This window comes from Phyllobates terribilis, unplaced genomic scaffold (assembly GCF_046119375.1).
Source record: "Phyllobates terribilis strain yellow unplaced genomic scaffold, ASM4611937v1 Scaffold_3__8_contigs__length_932513732, whole genome shotgun sequence".
Lineage (NCBI taxonomy): Eukaryota > Metazoa > Chordata > Amphibia > Anura > Dendrobatidae > Phyllobates > Phyllobates terribilis.
In genome coordinates, this window is record NW_027362763.1 from 484,572,762 (window position 1) to 484,594,788 (window position 22,027).

A 22,027-nucleotide genomic window follows, 5' to 3' on the forward strand; every position below is an offset into this window, starting at 1 on the left:
GCTGCCATCCCAGAAAGAAGCCTAAAGATAATGCACAAGAAAGCCCGCAAACAGGTTGCTGAAGACAAGCAGACTAAGGACAAAGCTTACTGGAACCATGTCCTGTGGTTTGATGAGACCAAGATAAACTTAATTGGTTCAGATGGTGTCAAACGTTTGGCGACAACCAGGTGAAAAGTACAAAGACAAGTGTGTCTTGCCTACAGTCCCTATGGTGGTGGGAGTGTCATGGTTTGGGGCTGCATGAATGCTGCCGGCTGTGGGGAGCTACAGTTCATTGAAAGAACCATGAATGCAAACGTATTGTAATAAACTGAAGAAGAGCATGATCCCCATGTATTTATGATAACAACCCCAAACACATCTCCAAGATGACCACTGTCTTGCTAAAGAAACTGAGGGTGAAGGTGCTGGACTAGCCAAGCATGTCTCCAGACCTAAACCCTTTTGAGCATCTGTGGGGCATCGTCAAACAGAAGGTGGATGAGCGCAAGGTGTCTAACATCCACCAGCTCCAAATCGTCATAAAGAAGTGGAAGAGGATTCCAGTGACAACCTGTTAAGCTCTAGTGAACTCCATGCCCAAGAGAGTTAAGGCAGTGCTTGAAAATAATGGTGGCCACACAAAAAATTGACACTTTGGGCACAATTTGGCCATTTTCTCTTAGGGGTGTACTCACTTTTGTTGCCAGCGGTTTAGACATTAATGGCTGTGTGTTGAGTTTTTTGGAGGACACATCAAATTTATACTGTTATACAAGCTGTAACGTAGTCAGTGTACATTGTATCGAAGTGTCATATTTTCAATGTTGTCCCATGAAATTATATAATAAAATATTTACAAAAGTGTGAGTGGTGAGATACTGTAAGTATTTCAAACACTGCCGATTTTGCAAGTTTTCCTACCTACAAAGAATGGAGAGGTCTGTAATTTTTATCGCAGGTACACTTCAACTGTGAGAGACAGAATCTAAAAATACACAATTTTTTACATAATTAAATTGCATGAAAAATATTTGATCACGCACCAACCAGCAAGAATTCTGGCTCTCACAGACCTGTTAGTTTTTCTTTAAGGAGCCGTCCTACTCTGCACTCATTACCTGTATTAATTGTGCCTGTTTGAACTCGTTACCTGTATAAAAGACACCTGTCCACAGACTCAATCACACTCCAACCTCTCCACCATGTCCAAGACCAAAGAGCTGTCTAAGGACACAAGGGACAAAATTGTAGACCTGCACATGGCTGGGATGGGTGACAGGACAATAGGCAAGCAGCTTGGTCTTGGTGAGAAGGCAACAACTGTTGGTTCAATTATTGGAAAAGAATGGAAGAAACACAAGATGAATGAAACGGGGAGGGAAAGAGGGGGAGAGTCAGCTCACCGGAATGCAGTCTGTAAATCCTCTGTCCAGAGATCCTCGCAGGGAGTTGCCCAGGCTCCGGTCAGTGCAATGAAGAGAAAAAAAAAGGGAAATTCTCCAGCATAGGGTAAAGTTAAAACATAGTAATTTGTTAGGTCCAAGATAAAAAAATCTTTTTGAGTTCATCCGAGAAATACAAGACGAGTCTTATTCATGGACTCGTCTGAGTTGAAACGCGTCGATTTGACTGATGTAATTTCTCACTGGAGCAGATTGATGTGATGCTTGTATTTCACGGATGAACTCAAAGATTTTTTTTATCTTGGTCTCAATAAATTACTATGTTTTAACTTTATCCTACGCTGGAGATTTTCCTCTTTTCTCAAACACAAGATGAGTGCCAATCTTCCTTTGTCTAGGGCTCCACGCAAAATCTTGCCTTGTGGGGTAAGGGTGATTCTGAGTGGTCAGAAATCAGCCCAGAACTACACGGGAGGACCTGGTCAATGACCTGAAGAGAGTGGGGACCACAGTCTCAAACATTACTGTTAGGAACACACTACACCGTCATTGAAGGTCGCCAATGACCATCTGGATGATCCAGAGGAGGCATGTGAGAAGGTCATGTGGTCAGATGAGACCAAAATAGAACTTTTTGGCATCAATTCCACCCGCTGTGTTTGGAGGAAGAAGGATGAGTCCAACTCCAAGAACACCGTCCAAACCGTGAAGCATGGTAGGGGAAACATCATACTTTGGGTGTGATTTTCTGCAAAGGGGATAGGATGACTGCTCCGTATTGAAGGGAGGATCAATGGGATCATGTATCGTGAGATCTTGGCCAACAACCTCCTTTCCTCAGTAAGATCATTGAAGATGAGTCGTGGTTGGGTCTTCCAGCATGACAATGACCCGAAACACACAGCCAGAGCAACTAAAGGCCCCGTCACACTTAGCGACGCTGCAACGATCCCGACAACGATACGACCTGTCAGGGATCGTTGCTGAGTCGCTATGTGGTCGCTGGTGAGCTGTCAAACAGGCAGGCTCACCAACGATCAGGGGAGCAGAGACATCATGGAAAGAATCTTTCCACGATGTCCTGCTCCTGGTTACCAGCCTGCTGAAGCAGGAGCAGGCTGGTAACCATGATAAACATCGGGTTACTAGGGGCACACGCGCACCTAGTAACCCGTTGTTTATCATGGTTACCACTCTGCTATGGTGAGTGGGAGGTTACCGCTCACTTTAGCAGGCTCGTAACCATGATAAACAGCGGGTTACGAAGTGCGCGTGTGCCCCTAGTAACCCGATGTTTATCATGGTTACCAGCCTGATCGCTGCTCCCGCTGGTCACACACAGCGACGTGTGCTGACCAGCGGGAGGGCAACGACCAAAAAATGGTCCAGGACACTTTGCAGCGATCAGCGACCTCCCAGCAGGGGCCTGATCGCTGCAAAGTGTCACACATAGAGACATCGCTAGTGAGGTCGCTGTTGCTTCACCAAAACCGTGACACAGCAGCAATCTCGCTAGCGATCTCGCTATGTGAGACGGGGGCTTAATGAGTGACTCTGTAAAAAGCATTTCAAGGCCCTGTAGTGGCCTAGCCAGTCTCCAGACCGGAATCCAATAGAAAATCTTTGGAGGGAGCTGAAACTCAATGTTGCCCAGCGACCGTCCCAAAACCTGAAAGATCTGGAGAAGATCTGTGCAGAGGAGAGGTCCAAAATCCTTGCTGCAGTCTGTGCAAATGTGGTCAAGAACTACAGGAAACGTCTGACAGGAAACAAAGGTGTCTGTACTAAATATTAAGTTCTGTTTTTCTATTGTATCAAATACTTATTTCATGCAATAAAATGCAAATTAATTATGTAAAAATCATACAATGTGATTTTCTGGATTTTTTTTTAGATTTTGTCTCTCACAGTTGAAAAATACCTAAGATAAATATTACAGACCTCTCCATTCTTTGTAGGTAGGAAAACAAAATCTGCAGTGTATTAAATACTTATTTTCCCCCCTGTAGGCATTTCGGCCAGCATCTGTAGGTACAGTGTTTGTAACAAAGAGGCATTAAAGGCTTAGAGAATAGGGGTAAACCCGTAAAGGGGTTTTCCACTTTCAGAAAAGTGGACGCCAAATGCTGTAGAATGCCTAAAACAACAAATACAGCAGGTACTCACCGTTCCTGGGTCTATCGATGGCTGTTTGCTGCTGGACCGGTCTCAATGTTTCGGCTGCAGCGGTGATGTCACGTTGATAGCGCACATCGTAGTCCTATACATGCTGTAACCAAAACACTGAACCATGAATAGTGGTAGGGAGCCATCGTTGTACCCGCTGTGTTTGGTAATTTAGGTATTTTACAGCATTTAGAGTCCACTTTCCTAATTGGAACATCCCTATAAAACGTTAATATTGTTAGGTATTCTAAAACAGCAAAACAGATGCTCAAAAAAAAGTTTCTATTTGTTTTTACAACTTCCTCTAGATCCAAATAAAGTGCTCCATAGCTCCATATGTGATAAAACCCTGCACATACATAAATAATGTCACTTACTTTAGCCTCAAAGACGTTAGAAGGCAATATATTTCAGATGCCCCAATCCAAGCTCTGGTGCCTTGGAGTTTACCATTGAAATGAGAGGCACCTTGAGGATCAAAACCTTCCTTCCAAGCGTCTTCAATCAATGCCTGAATCTTAGGGATACAGGGGATGTACTTATGATCTAGAACAATAACAGTAAACACCAGAGCATAAGCTTATCATCAGAATTTCTTTTATGAGATGTTACACAGCTGACATTGTAGGTATTGTATTGTGTATTAGCAGTTCATTTAACAGATATTGGTTAAGGAGTACCAAGCAGTCTAAAAGGAGATAAGTTGATGACAGATGTCTGATAGCAGTTTACCCTCTCTACCCTTAGAACACATGCACACTCCATAAGATCTTGTATAGGGGAGATAAGAGAAAAAGACGTTGGCCAATGGAGGGTTCAGCCACAGCTATTAAAGGGCTTTTCCACTACTAGGATATCGATGATCTATCGATAGGACAGTTCATTAATATCAGCTTGTGGGGGGGGGGTGTCCAACATCGGGCACTTGCAGGGTCAGGTGATACCAGCTCCTGCACACTGATTATCGGCCGCTCGCAGGTACTGCAGATCAGCTCCTATTCGTATGAATGCCGTAGCTGGTAATATCTGATCGGTGGCGGTGCCAGAAGTGGGAACCCAACTACTTTGAAGTTGATGACCTATCCAATGAATATCCTAGTAGAGGAAAACCCCTTTATTCTGTATAGCCACCTTTACTCAAACACAGCAATACACAAACCAGCACAGCAAAAGAGAGGAGTCCCGCTTAACAAGACATTCCTTTGCTGCACCTATGTATGCACTTTACAGCCCTGGATATATGAAAAATGCAGCCTATTATATTATTGTAGCAGACAAGTAAAATACCTTGTAAGAAGTCCCCGTATGTGTCACTCAACAAAACCGAAGAAAGAAGCATCTGAAAGTTTCGAAAGCCGCAGCCCCAGCCCTTGTCTCCACCTGAACTGCTGAAGTGGTCCAAAGGAGAACAAAGCCAGACACGATGCACTTCCGGGCTAGCAATGCTGTAATATCGGCGTAAAGCTTCCGAAACTCCTTAGGAAAGAAGATCAGAGACAAAATCATCAACCTGTATCTATTCAAATGCATGTAATCCATAGCAGAGCTGAAAGGACTTGCTCTACAAGTTTATCGTAAAATAAAATCATGAACCCTGGCAATCAAATGTGATAAAAGAGAAGATCAACAAAGAAAATGTGTACAGTCAGACGTATTTTCTATAGCTGACACTCTATAATGACTATATATGCTAAAAAGGATTGTCCTAGTGAGACAGCCTCCTTAGTACAGGAATCACTTCATTTCTCACCCGAGTACCTGCCACACGCAACCATTACAGCTGAAAGCCAAAACATCTTCGAGTGCTTCTGCTCAGCTTTGCAGGTCCAGGGCCGACTACCCTACAAAACCTCAGATGACATGTTGTAAGATGGTACGGATTGCAAAGGATCCTTCCCTGTGCAGATACCATTCCTAGCCTGTGCCCATTAGTCTTGTTTTGTATCATGCAGGTCAGTTGGTTTGCTCTGACCATCCCCTAATACAAGTGCTTCTCACTAAATTAGAAAATCATCAAAAAGTTAATTTATTTCAGTTCTTCAATACAAAAAGTGAAACTCATATATGATATAGAGTCATTACAAACAGAGTGATCTATTTCAAGTGTTTACTTCTGTTAATGTTGATGATTATGGCGTACAACCAATGAAAACACAAAAGTCATTATCTCAGTAAATTAGAATACTTTATAACAACAGCTTGAAAAATGTTTTTAAAATCCGAAATGTTGGCCCACTGAAATGTATGTTCAGTAAATGCACTCAATACTTGGTCGGGGCTCCTTTTGTATCAATTACTGCATCAATGCGGCGTGGCATAGAGGCGATCAGCCTGTGACACGGCTGAGGTGTTATGGAAGCCCAGGTTGCTTTGATAGCAGCTTTTAGCTCGTCTGCATTGTTCGGTCTACTGTCTCTCATCTTCCTCTTGACAATACTCCATAGATTCTCTATGGGGTTAAGGTCAGGCGAGTTTGCTGGCCAATCAAGCACAGTGATACTGTTGTTTTTAAACCAGGTATTGGCACTTTTGGCAGTGTGGACAGGTGCCAAGTCCTGCTGGAGAATGAAATTTCCTTCTCCAAAAAGCTTATCAGCAGAGGGAAGCATGAAGTGCTATAAAATTTCCTGGTAGATGGCTGCACTGACTTTGGTCTTGATAAAACACAGTGGACCTACACCAGCAGATGACATGGCTCCCCAAACCATCACTGATTGTGGAAACTTCACACTAGACCTCAAGCAGCTTGGCTTGTGGCCTCTCCACTCTTCCTCCAGACTCTGGGACCTTGATTTCCAAATGAAATGCAAAAGACGTAGTTACTTACCGGTAACAGAATTTCTCAGAGCCCATGACGGCACCACGGAGAGAGGGGATCCGCCCTTCAAGGACAGGAAACCTACAGATAAAAAGGGCGGTGCCTCTCTCCCGCATCAGTTGTTTACAGAGCATGAGAGGACCACCAGGTTAGTAACAAAAAATTTTACAATTTAAGACCTCATCAGAAACACCACGTGGCTACAATAATTAACTAATAAGTGTGCGCACCCACACGTGAAGGGAGGGAATGTACGGGTGCCGTCATGGGCTCTGAGAAATTCTGTTACCGGTAAGTAACTACGTCTTTCTCCTTCCCCCATGACGGCACCACGGAGAGAATTACAGAGAAGTGACTCATTGGGGGGGGGGCCACAGCTTTCAGAACCCTTCTCCCGAAAGCAAGGTCCGAAAAAGAGGTTAAGACTAGCCGGCAGAGGTTAAAGAAGGTAGAGGGGGAAGATCAGGTTGCCGCTCTACATATCTGCTCTATCGTACCCCCGGCCTTCTCCGCCCAGGAGGTTTCTTATTGTTCTGCCATGGATTCCCTGGATTAGCACAGAAAGTAGGGTGCATAATTTCCTGACTTCTATGGAAATTGGAAGCCATCTTCAGAAGATCAGGTAGCTCCGGAACCGACCCATCTTCTAGGATCTGTATAAACAAAGGATTAACCGACAAAGCTTGAATGTCATAACTTACCATGCTGAAGTCAGGGCCACCGGGATAATAGTCTTTATTGTGAAGACCCTGAATCTATGGGTTCAAGCAAAGGCTTGTTACAGCCGTAAGCACTGGATTCACATCCCAGGGTGCCATCTTTGGACTGAAAATGGGCCTAGATCCAAACTCACTTTCACATTCCTTGCTTATTCAATGAAGGTTGGACACTGTTCCAGTAGTTCACGGCTAAAAAGGTCCACTTGCAATTCTCTTTCTCTTTATATGAGGTGCTGTTAAAGATAAAAGGTGAGACTTCGCCATCTGAACTGATTAGACATAAGTGTCAATAGGGATCTTGGCAGAGTTCCTCCATAATGGTTTATGTAAGATAAAGCTACTCCATTGTATGACAAGACCTTTACATGGTCACCATGTCCTACTGGAATGTCTTCTGGCACCCCGCAGGTATGCCGGACTGTAGGATCCCATCAAGGACAGGAAACCAACTGATGCGGGAGAGAGGCACCGCCCTTTTTATCTGTAGGTTTCCTGTCCTTGAAGGGCGGATCCCCTCTCTCCGTGGTGCCGTCATGGGGGAAGGAGAAATGTACTTTCATCAGAAAACACCACCTTGGACCACTGAGCAACAGTCCAGGTCTTTTTCTCCTTGGCCCAGTTAAGACGCTTCTGGCGTTGTCTACTCGTCATGAGTGGCTTGACACAAGGAATGCGACACTTGTAGCCCATGTCCAGGATACGTCTGTGTGTGATAGCTCTTGAAGCAATGATTCCAGCAGCAGTCCACTCCTTGTGAATCTCCCTCAAATTTTTGAATGGCCTTTTCTTAACAATCCTTTCAAGGCTGCGGTTATCCCGGTTGCTTGCGCACCTTTTTCTACCACACTTTTTCCTTCCACTCAACTTTCCATTAATATGCTTGGATACAGCACTCTGTGAACAGCCAGCTTCTTTAGCAATGACCTTTTGTGGCTTACCCTCCTTGTCATTGACTGCCTTCTGGACATCGGTCAAGTCAGCAGTCTTCCCCATGATTGTGGAGCCTACTGAAACAGACTAAGGGACCTTTTCAAAATTATTGGAAGCCTTTGCAGGTGTTTTTTGTTAATTATTCTAATTTACTGAGATAATGACTTCTGTGTTTTCATTTGCTGTAAGCCATAATCATCAACATTAACAGAAATAAACACTTGAAATAGATCACTCTGTTTGAAATGACTCCATATAATATATGAATTTCACTTTTTGTATTGTAGAACTGAAATAAATTTACTTTTCGATGATCTAATTTAGTGAGAAGCACTTGCAACTGCGCCCTCTATATGTCTACTGTCCCAGCCTTTCTTTACTCTTGAAGACCTATGCTAACCCAAAACTCCCTGCTCCACTTTGTACTAAAGAAGCTTCAAACTGCTAATACGCCATTGGACCTCTCATGTGACTACTCTTTGGGACTAGCAATGAACCACCCACCATGACAACCTCACAAAATAGCCTGGGAAAATTCTGATTTACAGCAACTAGTGGATATGAATTTTACCCACTGATAATCATTAGGGGCCATCGTATTTGCTTCCATCTCACCCTCCCACTCCACCTACTAATCACCATTCGCTCATGTAATGTAGGTGCTGTGAACAGCTTGTCACTTAACATATATTAAAAGAATATTGGTCTTGTACTATCACATATTCTATGACGTTTGTGTTTCCTTTTCTTATGTACTCCAAAACCAATTTATAAAACTACAATAAGGGCTCATTCACACATGGTAAAGCATATAAGATTTACCCAACTTAGTGTGGAAGGAGGTATTAACCCCCATAAACAGTGATTCTAGGGGCGTATAACTCCATACATATGGAATCTGATGGAGCACGACACTTTTTTTTTTGAGTTGTAGAGCAGAAAATGTATTCATGTCTATAAGACTATGGAAGAATTATTGTGGCTCCATTCAAATACATACCAGAATTACCAGGACCAACCTGAAGTCTTTGTTCTGCCATCATCTACACCCGTTGCTAAAGTTTCCATCATTTCAGCTTTATGCATGTGAAATTCAATAGGATGCATTCGTCCTCTTGCAACCGCCCTTTCTAGATTCTGCACGGACTGCTGTCGATATCCTCCTGAATCGTCTAGGCCAAATTGTCTCTAGTGCATAAAGGAAAAAAAAATATATACCACCATGTACATAGTATTCGAATGAAAAAACATTACCATTGTAAAATAAATAAATAAAAAAAATGTAAATTACAACTTTTTGAAACCCAAGCACGTTAGCCTATTTACTAAGAATTTCTGACATCTTCTCTAAATTCATCAAGGCATGCTTCAAATATTTTGAGAGGTTTCATCGTTTCCATCGTAAAATTCTACAGCTAAACCAAATTTAAGTTTTAAAATGAGTGATCTGCAATAACTGACTTCCAAGACTGTTACTTACATAAAAGATGGATCTTTAAAAATTACAAAGGCGAATAAATCCATTTTGTTTATAAATTCGTTGTTCACCCCATCTACATAAAATAACTAGCACAATACTTAGAGATTATTAAATATACCAGATGTAATTATATTATAGGACCAAGGAAGCCCAAGTACCTGTAATTTCTGGAATTCTGCTTTCTCTCGCTCCGACTCCTTGACTCTTCTCCTATCTTCTTCAGCCTGCAGCTGCCTGGCTAACACTGCATCGCTAGTGATCTTAACTGTAAAAAAAATAAATGGCACGATTATCACATAACTTTCCAAATACAAGTAAAAACCCAGCAATTTAACAGTTATAAAATATCTAGTCATCAATAAATGCACCCTTGATAGGAGGGGGGGGGGAGTATGTAATGCATTTATCAATTACAGACAATGAACTTGCAAATTGTTGGATAAGGTAATCAATAGTGTTGAGCCACCCCCGTAGTGTTCGGGTTCGGTTCGGTTCATCGAACACCGGGATGTTCGAGGAACTGTTCGTCGAACTGTTCGTCGAACACCTTAGAACACCGTCGAACACCGTTAAAACCAATGGCAGGCAAACAAAAACACATAGAAAACACCTTCAAAGGTGTCCAAAAGCTGACAAACTGCTCAGAAGACGCATTCTTTAAAAAAGCCGGCCGGCAATTCAGCAGCGGCATACACCGGTACCCGACAATTTAGACAAGAAGGAATAGAGCTTCACACATAGATTAGATAGATAGAAACATGTCCGTCACATATATATGAAGTACAGTGACAATGTTGCTTACTGTACTTGTCATTTAGTGTAAAGGATTTATTAAAAAAAATAATAGTGTTTTCATGCACCGTCTCTTTAAAAAAGCCGGCCGGCAATTCAGCATCTGTACCCGACAATTTATAACAGACAGAATAGAGCTTCACACATAGATTAGATAGATAGAAACATGTCAGTCACATATATAAGTAGTACAGTGACAGTGTTGATTACTGTACTTGTCATTTAGTATTAAAATAAAGGATTTATTATTAAAAAAAAATTGGCGTGGGGTTCCCCTTAATTTTAGTCTCTAGCGGAGGTTAAGCAGACAGCTGGGGCAGATGTTTGAAGCCTGGGAAGGGGGTAATACCCACGGAGCTTCCCAGGCTACTAATATGAGCCCCCAGCTGAATACATAGCCTTTACTAGCTATTAAAATGGGGGACCCCCCCAAAAAAATGACGTGGGGTCCCCCCTAATTTAATAGCTAGCAAAGGCTAGGCAGACAGCTGGGGGCTGATATTAATAGCCCAGGAAGGGAGCCATGAATATTGGCCCCCTCCCAGGCTAGAAACACCAGCCGTCAGCAGCCCCAGAAATGGCGCATTCATAGGATGCGCCAATTCTGGCACTTAGCCTCGCTCTTCCACGCTGCCCTGTAGCGGTGGCAGGGGGTAATATGGCTGGGGTTGATGTCAGCTTATAATGCCAGCTGACATCAAGCCCAGGTTAGTAATGGAGAGGCGTCTATAAGACACCCCCATTACTAACCCCATAGTCAAAGTTAAAAGAAAACACAAACACCCAGAATAAAGTCCTTTAATTGAAATAAAGACACAATCCTTTATTGTTCTAAATTAAACCATACTTACCATCACGCCCATTCCAGCTGAAGCCAACGATCTCCTGCAATAAAAGAAAAATATTAAAGCAACATCATCCTTACCTTTCCATGGTTCCCACGACAGCTTCAGCTCTGCTACATCGAGATGACAGGCTGGACCGCAGCAAAACGCTGCCATCCAGCCTGTCATCCCGCAGACACTGAGAAGCGCAGGCATGCTTGCGCTCTGCAGTGTCTGGCTGTGACGGCATAAAGATGAGACTAGTTCATGTCCAATGAACTCGGCGCACCTCATGCACGTCACTGACAGCGTGGGAAAATTCTCACGCTGAAGCGCTGAGTGCAGGAGAATTCTCCCACGCTGTCAGTGACGTGCATAAGGTGAGCTCATGTCCAATGAACTCAGCTCACCTCCTGCACGTCACTGACAGCGTGGGAGAATTCTCCTGCACTCAGCGCTTCAGCGTGAGAATTCTCCCACGCTGAAGCGCTGAGTGCAGGAGAATTTTCCCACGCTGTCAGTGATGTGCATAAGGTGAGCTCATGTCCAATGAACTCAGCTCACCTCCTGCACGTCACTGACAGCGTGGGAGAATTCTCCTGCACTCAGCGCTTCAGTGTGAGAATTCTCACGCTGAAGCGCTGAGTGCAGGAGAATTTTCCCACGCTGTCAGTGACGTGCATGAGGTGAGCCGAGTTCATTGGACATGACCTCGGCTCATCTGGATGCCGTCACAGAGAGACAATGTGGAGCGCAAGCAAGCCTGCGCTTCTCAGTGTCTGCGGGATGACAGGCTGGATGGCGGCGTTCTGCTGCGGTCCAGCCTGTCATCTCGATGTAGCAGAGCTGAAGCTGTCGTGGGAACCATGGAAAGGTAAGGATGAGGTTGCTTTATTATTTTATTTTTATTACAGGAGATCGTTGGCTTCAGCTGGAATGGGCGTGATGGTAAGTATGGTTTAATTTAGAACAATAAAGAATTGTGTCTTTATTTCAATTAAAGGACTTTATTCTGGGTGTTGTGTTTTCTTTTAACTTTGACTATGGGGTTAGTAATGGGGGTGTCTTATAGACGCCTCTCCATTACTAACCTGGGCTTGATGTCAGCTGGCATTATAAGCTGACATCAACCCCAGCCCTATTACCCCCTGCCACCGCACCAGGGCAGCGTGGAAGAGCGAGGCTAAGTGCCAGAATTGGCGCATCCTATGAATGCGCCATTTCTGGGGCGGCTGACGGCTGGTGTTTCTAGCCTGGGAGGGGGCCAATATTCATGGCTCCCTTCCTGGGCTATTAATATCAGCCCCCAGCTGTCTGCCTAGCCTTTGCTAGCTATTAAATTAGGGGGGACCCCACGTCATTTTTTTGGGGGGGGTCCCCCATTTTAATAGCTAGTAAAGGCTAGGTATTCAGCTGGGGGCTGATATTAGCAGCCTGGGAAGCTCCGTGGGTATTAACCCCTTCCCAGGCTTCAAACATCTGCCCCAGCTGTCTGCTTAACCTCCGCTAGAGCCTAAAATTAAGGGGAACCCCACGCCAATTTTTTTAATAATAAATCTTTATTTTAATACTAAATGACAAGTACAGTAACCAACACTATCACTGTACTTCTTATATATGTGACTGACATGTTTCTATCTATCTAATCTATGTGTGATTCTCTATTCCTTCTATTCTAAATTGTCGGGTACAGCTGCTGAATTGCCAGCCGGCTTTCTTAAAGAGACGGTGCATGAAAACACTTATTTTTTTTGATAAATCCTTTACGCTAAATGACAAGTACAGTAAGCAGCACTTTCACTGTACTTCGTATATATGTGGCTGACATGTTTATATCTATCTAATCTATGTGTGAAGCTCTATTCTTTCGGTTCTAAATTGTCGGGTACCGGTGTATGCCGCTGCTGAATTGCCGGCTTTTCATGTTTCACTGTTGGCACTGTTCCCATCGATTTGGGCAATCACTGTAATGCCACAACCACCATGGCTGTGGCATTACAGTGAGTGGCAGACAATCCCTGCATGATTGGTGCTCTAAATAGCACCAGACATGCAGGACACGCTTTTGGTGCACGAACAGTTATCGAACATAACCTCGAACAGCCGAATTTTTTGCAAATCGTTCGGGTTCGTCGAACAACTCGAACTCCGCCCAAAACAGCTCGAATTTGAGATTGGCGAACAGTTCTAGTCGAACACCGCTCATCTCTAGTAATCAACTTCCCAGCGTAAACAAGTGAGGTGCTGCCGATAACATGATGTGGTTTGGGGAGAGAATGAGCATATTAACAATTATTCTGTTCTCATAGTATTTGTTGGCCTGCTGGCCTGCTTAAACAGACTACAAAACTGATCGGCTTGTCCATAGCCATTTGGCGCTCATTAAGGTGTATTTCAGCTCACCTACAGTTATATGAAAAAGTTTGGGCACCCCTATTAATCTTAAGCTTAATGTTTTATAAAAATTGGTGTTTTTGCAACAGCTATTTCAGTTTGATATATGTAATAACTGTTGGACACAGTAATGTTTCTGCCTTGAAATGAGGTTTATTGTACTAAAAGAAAATGTGCAATCTGCATTCAAACAAAATTTGACAGGTGCATAAGTATGGGCATGTGGCACCCCAGGGGTCTGGTTTCCACAGTAACAGCAATGTTATGTCTGAGAGCAGGTGGGAGGTCTCTTGGTCAGGGATCCTATGCATGCCACACCTCCTGCCCAGTCCTGGGAGGGGAAGAACTTCCCCTATATAAACCTAGGGCTGAGGCAGGGTTAGTGAGTAGAGAAGAAGTAGAGACAGAGAAGAGAAGCAGATATAGGAAAGGAACATCAGGAGCTCTGTGGGAGCAGTGCTATACGGAGTCAGGGGCTGGCAGCTGCAGAGCTCGCCCTGACTGAGAAGCTATCACCGGACCCGGAGTCCGAGGCTGTGGGGACTAATCTTTACCCAGCAGCAGAAACCGCCCGGCAGGGGATTTCAAACCTCTGGCCAAGAAACCCGAAGGCACGGTCATACGCGTGGGACCAGCACCGCCGTCGTGGAGCGGACGCCACTAGAAGGCCCCGAGTCACCGGCCATACGGGTGAGCACCAAACGGTACACTCAGGGACGTGGGCTACTTATACCCGCCTCTAGCAAGGTAGCCAGAAGAGTACAGTCAGTTTGGGAGGCCTACAACTCCGCCTGGCCAGGGGAGATCCTATCTGCTCAAGGACTGACCAGGCCCCAATCGCTAGCCAGTACTCCGGGAGGGTCTATCTTTATCACCAGTAAAGACCCTGAACTACACCGCATCGTCTCTGAGTGATTCCTGCTTCCCCATCATCCACGTCGGCTGCCCTGAGGCCATACCCCTCCCGTTGGGGGTGATACTATCACGCTGCACAATCCTACCACCGGCCTCAGCGGTCTGCCCTGCAGCGGCAGCTCCTTCACTGCATTCAACGGGTGGCGTAGTCGTCCAACACCTACCGCTAATACAACGCCACTTAGTCTGACTCCCTGGGCACGGACCGGGTCACCGCCACGAGACTACAACCCTCAACAGATCCGGCTCCGGGTAAGCTCCCCCGTGCACGCGATGCCGCGCGAAGCAGCAGACCCAGGGGCGCGTCAACTTTTGGCGTAGTCGGCAGGATCTCGTGCCCGCAACCACCGGGTACTGCGTGCCTGAAAAAGACTGTTCAAACTTACCAGTGGTGAAGATTCCCGCCATCCGGCACCATCTTCTACCTTCTTCCCGCCATCCGCGAAGTTTTCCCGCCATCCGGCGCCATCTTCTGCCTTCTTCCCGCCATCCGTGGAGTTTTCCCGCCGTTGGACGCCATCTTGAAGACGCCGCGCGGGAAGAAGAGGGGCGTGGACTCCGAAAGCGCGCGAGAACTGAAGCCCCGCCTCACGTCCGGACGTTGCGTAAGGTCCTGGAAGGAGCCCAGCAGACACCGACGTCACAGGAGCGCGACGGAAGGTCCTCAACCCTGACGATCCACTGCGGAGCCGCGGCCTACGGAAGAGGATCATCGCAAGGTAGGCCACGGTCCACTAGGGGGGAGGAAGATGTCGGATACGGAGGAGAGCTTCACTGCCTCAACCCCCGCCAGCGCCACCGCTGCTGCAGTCATGCCTTTCACCATGCCCTATATCCCGGGAGCGGCCTGGCTACCCCAGTACTCAGGGGAGTCCCATACCCTGCATGACTTTAGAGAAAAGCTGGATAGCCTCTTCCAGGTGTATCCCCTCACAGAAGAGCAAAAAGTGAGCATCCTGGTGGCCCAATTAACCGGGGCAGCCCAAAGGGAGGTTGACACCTTTGATACCCGCACCTCAGCCGAGATCAAGCTTAGATTCTACGGGTGCAAGCAGTGAGCATAGGAGAGTATAAGGGACTATGCCCTGAACCTACAAGAGGCCCTGAGAGCCATTAAGCAGACCGACCCTGACGGCGTGGGAGACGAGGACAGGCTGTTGACTGAACAATTTATAGAGGGTTTATATTGCAATGCCCACCGAACCCAGTTGCGGGCAATGGCCTTACAGGACCCTCATCTGGGATTTGCACAGTTCAAGGACAGAGCCATCCGGGTGCTCCGAGAACCGGCACCAGGTGGCGTTGTGACCCACAGACGCCCCACTACCACTTACCACCAGGAGGCGGCGCCCTTGTCGGCAGGGCCTGTGGGAGCTGATGCGCAGGCTTTGAACAATGACCCGGCTCCAGACCTGCACCATCAGGTCCAAGAGCTAGCTAAAAGCGTTGCCGCGCTAACCCGAACTGTGCAGTCTTTACAGGTTTCCACTCCAGGGAAGATCCAGCTGGCATCCGGACCGGAGGACATCCCGTGGCGTCGACCAAGGAGGACCCCACCGGCCAGAGGAAGACCCAGCGACCGATACAACGAGGACGGACAACCCATCTGCCGCCGCTGCAATCAACCCGGACATATGGCAAGGTACTGTCCTTTAAACTGGCACAACCTGGGGTAGAGGGCCAAACCCCAGGAAAAAGATCATCAGGCCCATCGAACTGGCGCGACAAATATGTGGGAGGACGTCCAGTCTTGCCTGTAGTACTGGATGGCATCCCTATGAGTGCCCTACTGGACACCGGGTCACAGGTTACCACTATCCCGTACGTGCTCTTCAAGCAGTACTGGAATGACTCGGATATCACCCGCTACCCTGACGACGATTTGAGTATCATCGCCAGCAATGGTCAGCCCGTGCCACAGATTGGATTTAAAGAGGTGACCATTAAAATCGGTAGAGTTGAACTGGCGGCACAGGGACTGATCATTGTAGACATTGACAAGCACGAGAGTCACCCAAAGATAACTCTAGGAACTAATGTAATTGAAAATGGTCTTGCAGAGGTGATTTTCCTTTTACAGCAGGTTGCCAAGAACGCCAGCTCCGGCCAGCAGCGAGTGCTCCAGAAAGAGATCCGGGCACTGATGCGACGGCAACAGATAGAACTCTCCGGTGGTGAGATTGGTAGCGTAAGAATGTGTGACCCTTTCCCTATTGCCATGCCCCCAAAAAGTGAAATGATGATTTGGTGCCGGGCAGCTATTGGTCTGAGAGGTAGAGATTACCAGGCAATGGTAGAACCAGTTTACTCAGACAGTAGGCCCACCATTTTGACAGCACGGGGGGTGGTCAATGTACGCCATGGGAGGGTGCCCGTTCGCATAATAAATATCGGGAAGAGGGAAGTGTACCTGCCCCGGTATGCCACGCTAGCCAAATTGTATACCATCAATCAAAATTCCATACAGTCCGTAGAACCCTTGCCTCCATCTTCCCCGGAGGAAGGTAACGGCTCTAAGGAAACAATGGAGGACTGGTGTCAGCAACTACATTTGGGTACTGACTCCACTCCCTCACACCAGAGACAGGGAGTCTATCGGGTGGTTCAAGAGTACGAGAGAGTGTTTAGTAAACACCCGTTAGACTTCGGGCGAGTCAAGGGGGTAGAACACCGCATCCCCACGGGAGACCATCTTCCCATAAAAGAGAGGTATCGACCCGTACCCCCTGCACACTACCAACACGCCAAGGGGATGCTTAGGGACATGAAGGAGGCTGGGGTGATCAGGGATAGCTGTAGCCCCTGGGCAGCTCCACTAGTCTTAGTCAAAAAGAAAGACAACACCATGAGGATGTGTATAGATTACCGGAAAATCAACCGTATCACACACAAGGATGCGTACCCCTTACCAAGGATAGAGGAGTCTTTGGCTGCTTTAAGATCTGCTAACTTCTTCTCTACCTTGGATCTCACTAGTGGGTACTGGCAGGTTCCTGTAGCAGAGGCGGACCGGGAGAAGACCGCATTCACCACCCCGATGGGACTTAGCGAGTTTACCTGCATGCCGTTCGGACTCTGTAACGCACCAGGAACCTTTCAACGATTAATGGAGTGCTGTCTGGGCCACAAAAACTTCGAGACGGTCCTGTTGTACCTGGACGATGTCATCGTATAGTCCAAGACTTATGAGGACCACCTGAAACACTTGGCGGAAGTGTTCGAAGCTCTGGCAAACTACAGCCTAAAGGTAAAACCCTCCAAGTGTCACCTCCTAAAACCAAAGGTGCAGTACCTGGGACACGTGGTGAGCGCTGACAGAGTGGCTCCCGACCCTGATAAGATCACCGCAATTAAGGAATGGCCAAGTCCCTCCAGTGTAAAGGAAGTGCGGCAGTTCCTCGGGTTGGTAGGCTATTACCGCAGATTCATCCCCGGTTTCACCAAAAAGGCAGCTCCTATGCAGGACCTCCTGATAGGCCAGTCCCGGAAGGCCAAGAGCCAGAAGACCCCCCTTCAGTCCATCGTCACCAAGCAGCCGTTGGAACTGGTAGCCTTGGATCATGTAAAACTGACCCCAAGCAGAAGTGGCTACGTCTACGCGTTAACCATTGTGGATCATTACTCCCGGTTCTTGGTTGTCGTCCCCGTTAAGGACTTAACAGCTCAAACGGCAGCTAGAGCCTTCCAGCAGCATTTCTGCCGTCCACACGGGTACCCGGACCAAGTGCTGACGGATCAGGGACCTGCCTTTGAAGCGGAGGTCTTCCAGGAATTCTGCAATCTGTATGGCTGCCGGAAGATAAGGACGACACCCTACCATCCGCAGACTAATGGACTTTGTGAGAAAATGAACCAGGTGGTAATGGATCTTCTGAAAACGTTGCCCCTGGAAGAACGCAGTCTGTGGCCTGAAAAGCTGCCCGACCTGGTGGACCTATACAACTACATCCCTGTAGGTTCCACCAACTGTACCCCGGCTTACCTAATGAGGGCAAGGCCTGGTAAGCTACCTGTTGACCTGGAGATGGGAGTCCTGACACCCGAGGACACTTCACCGGAAGCAGACTGGGACACAGAGAGGCAGCAGCAGTACCGGAGAGTACAGGAGAGCGTGGAGCGAAGTCTCTGTCTCGCTAAGGAAAGACAAGAGAAAACTTACAACCAGTATGCTCCCGCTGTTCCCCTGGTACCCGGAGAGCAGGTCTTGAAGAGGAAGAGACGGCTCCACAAGTTGGACGACCAGTGGGAGAAGGACCCGTACACTGTACTGCCCTCAAGCCACGACAACCCGAAGGTTTGTACCATCAGTAAAGACGGAGGGGAAACCACAGCCATTGTATCCCGGGATCACCTGAAGAAGTGTCCCGAACAGCTACGGAACCCAGAAGGAGAGCAAGAAGACCCTCGACCCGTAGAGGAAAGGGAAGATATGGTTAGTACTGTGCTCGGAGACTTCCCTCGGTCCTGGACTCAAGTCAATGGTGCAGTTGTGGTACCCGTCCTCACGTTCCTCCAACCAGCATCCCAAGTGCCTACGGAGCAACAGGTAGAGCTGGAAGAGCAGCCGGTCCAGGAGGCAGCAGACTCCACACAAGCAGAACAGGAGGATCAACCCTCTGCTCATAGTGAGCCTGCCGTACCCCTAGTGAGCCAAAGAGCCCGTAAACAGCTGCCCAGTTTACCCTTGACAGCTCCTACACCCTGTAGTTCAGGGCCAGACAGTCAGCTCCGTAGGTCCACTAGGGCCACTAGAGGCCAGTTACCCGCACGTTGGAGGATTTGAAGTGTTTAAATTGTTTTATTGAGGTCACCTGTCTGTTACTTGTAAATAATTATGTGTTTCTAGTTATTTTTAGGAGTCCTTGGTGGATTTACCGGGAATCCTTGTACAATTAGTTGGAGCGTAACCTAGGAATGGACTAAAGACTGTTAAGGACTCGGGGCAGGACAGACCCCTACCTGGTTACGTCTCCCTGTTTTGGTGAAATGGACACCTTGCTTTTCTTCAAAATTGCACCCGGTTGCGGACACGCCGTAACCATCTTTATGTGTTTTTCTTATTGTATTATTATTGTTTATACCTTATTATGTTTTTCTAAATGTGTTTAGTCCCGGAGTACTAAATTTCACTAGGGGGGAATGTGGCACCCCAGGGGTCTGGTTTCCACAGTAACAGCAATGTTATGTCTGAGAGCAGGTGGGAGGTCTCTTGGTCAGGGATCCTATGCATGCCACACCTCCTGCCCAGTCCTGGGAGGGGAAGAACTTCCCCTATATAAACCTAGGGCTGAGGCAGGGTTAGTGAGTAGAGAAGAAGTAGAGACAGAGAAGAGAAGCAGATATAGGAAAGGAACATCAGGAGCTCTGTGGGAGCAGTGCTATACGGAGTCAGGGGCTGGCAGCTGCAGAGCTCGCCCTGACTGAGAAGCTATCACCGGACCCGGAGTCCGAGGCTGTGGGGACTAATCTTTACCCAGCAGCAGAAACCGCCCGGTAGGGGATTTCAGGTCCTCTGGCCAAGAAACCCGAAGGCACGGTCATACGCGTGGGACCAGCACCGCCGTCGTGGAGCGGACGCCACTAGAAGGCCCCGAGTCACCGGCCATACGGGTGAGCACCAAACGGTACACTCAGGGACGTGGGCTACTTATACCCGCCTCTAGCAAGGTAGCCAGAAGAGTACAGTCAGTTTGGGAGGCCTACAACTCCGCCTGGCCAGGGGAGATCCCATCTGCTCAAGGACTGACCAGGCCCCAACCGCTAGCCAGTACTCTGGGAGGGTCTATCTTTATTACCAGTAAAGACCCTGAACTACACCGCATTGTCTCTGAGTGATTCCTGCTTCCCCATCATCCACGTCGGCTGCCCTGAGGCCATACCCCTCCCGTTGGGGGTGATACTATCACGCTGCACAATCCTACCACCGGCCTCAGCGGTCTGCCCTGCAGCGGCAGCTCCTTCGCTGCATTCAACGGGTGGCGTAGTCGTCCAACACCTACCGCTAATACAACGCCACTTAGTCTGACTCCCTGGGCACGGACCGGGTCACCGCCACGAGACTACAACCCTCAACAGATCCGGCTCCGGGTAAGCTCCCCCGTGCGCGCGATGCCGCGCGAAGCAGCAGACCCAGGGGCGCGTCAGGCACCTCACCAGAAAAGTGACATTAATATTTAGTAGATCCTCCTTTTGCAAAAATAACGCTTCCTGTAGCTTTTAATGATTTGCTGGATCCCGGATGAAGGTATTTTTGACCATTCCTCTTTACAAAACTATTCCAGTTCAGTTAAGTTTGATGGTCGCCGAGTATGGACAGCCCTCTTCAAATGATCCCACAGATGTTCAATAATATTCAGGTCTGGGGACTGGGATGGCCATTCCAGAACATTGTAATTGTTCCTCTGCATGAATGCCTGAGTAGATTTGGAGCGGTGTTTTGGATCATTGTCTTGCTGAACGATCCATCCCCTGCGTAACTTCCACTTTGTCACTGATTCTTGAACATTATTGTCAAGAATCTGCTGATACTGAGTGGAATCCATGCGTCCCTCAACTTTAACAAGATTCTCGGTGCCGACATTGGCCACACAGCCCCAAAGCATGATGGAACCTCCACCAAATTTTACTGTGGGTAGCAAGTGTTTTTCTTGGAATGCTGTGTTTTTTTGCCGCCATGCATAACGCCTTTTTGTATGACCAAACAACTCAATCTTGGTTTTATCAGTCCACAGGACCTTCTTCCAAAAAGAAATTGGCTTCTCCAAATGTGCTTTTGCATACCTCGGCCGACTCTGTTTGTGGCGTGCTTGCAGAAACGGCTTCTTTCGCATCACTCTCCCATACAGCTTCTCCTTGTGCAAAGTGCATTGTATAGTTGACCGATGCACAGTGACACCATCTGCAGCAAGTTGATGCTGCAGCTCTCTGGAGGTGGTCTGAGGATTGTCCTTGACTGATCTCACCATTCTTCTTCTCTGCTTTTCTGATGTTTTTCTTTGCCTGCCACTTCTGGCCTTAACAAGAACTGTCCCTGTGTTCTTCCATTTACTTACTATGTTCCTCACAGTGGAAACTGACAGGTTAAACCTCTGAGACAGCTTTTAATATCATTCCCCTGAACAACTATGTTGATTAATCTTTGTTTTCAGATCATTTGACAGTTGTTTTGAGGAGCCCATGATGCCACTCTTCAGAAGAGATTCAAACAGGAGAACAACTTGCAATTGGCCACTTTAAGTAGCTTTTCTCATGATTGCATACACCTGGCTATGAAGTTCAAAGCTCAATGAGGTTACAAAACCAAAAAAGGGCTTTAGTAAGTCAGTAAAAAGTAGGTAGGAATATTTAAAACAAGAAAATGATAAGGGTGCCCATACTTATGCACCTGTCAAATTTTGTTTGGATGCAGATTGCACATTTTTTGTTAGTACAATAAACCTAATTTCAAAGCAGAAACATTACTGTGTCCAACAGTTATTACATATATCAAACTGAAATAGTTGTTGCAAAAACACCAATTTTTATAAAACATTAAGCTTAAGATTAATAGGGGTGCCCAAACTTTTTCATATAACTGTATATACACCTTTCGATAAGTACAA

The 22,027-nt window shown here is 46.9% G+C and overlaps 1 protein-coding gene across 2 annotated transcripts in view; it reads right to left on the reverse strand.

The window, feature by feature from the left end:
• Nucleotides 1-22,027, reverse strand: part of ZUP1 (zinc finger containing ubiquitin peptidase 1) — a 53,019-nt gene that overhangs the window by 17,385 nt on the left and 13,607 nt on the right. For both annotated transcript variants that reach the window (XM_073675907.1, XM_073675909.1), the window contains 4 exons: nucleotides 9,660-9,766; nucleotides 9,041-9,209; nucleotides 4,842-5,030; nucleotides 3,932-4,100 (listed from right to left, as the gene is read on the reverse strand). In XM_073675907.1, the coding sequence (XP_073532008.1) occupies nucleotides 3,932-4,100; nucleotides 4,842-5,030; nucleotides 9,041-9,209; nucleotides 9,660-9,766 (634 nt within the window). The remainder of the gene's footprint in view (nucleotides 1-3,931; nucleotides 4,101-4,841; nucleotides 5,031-9,040; nucleotides 9,210-9,659; nucleotides 9,767-22,027) is intronic.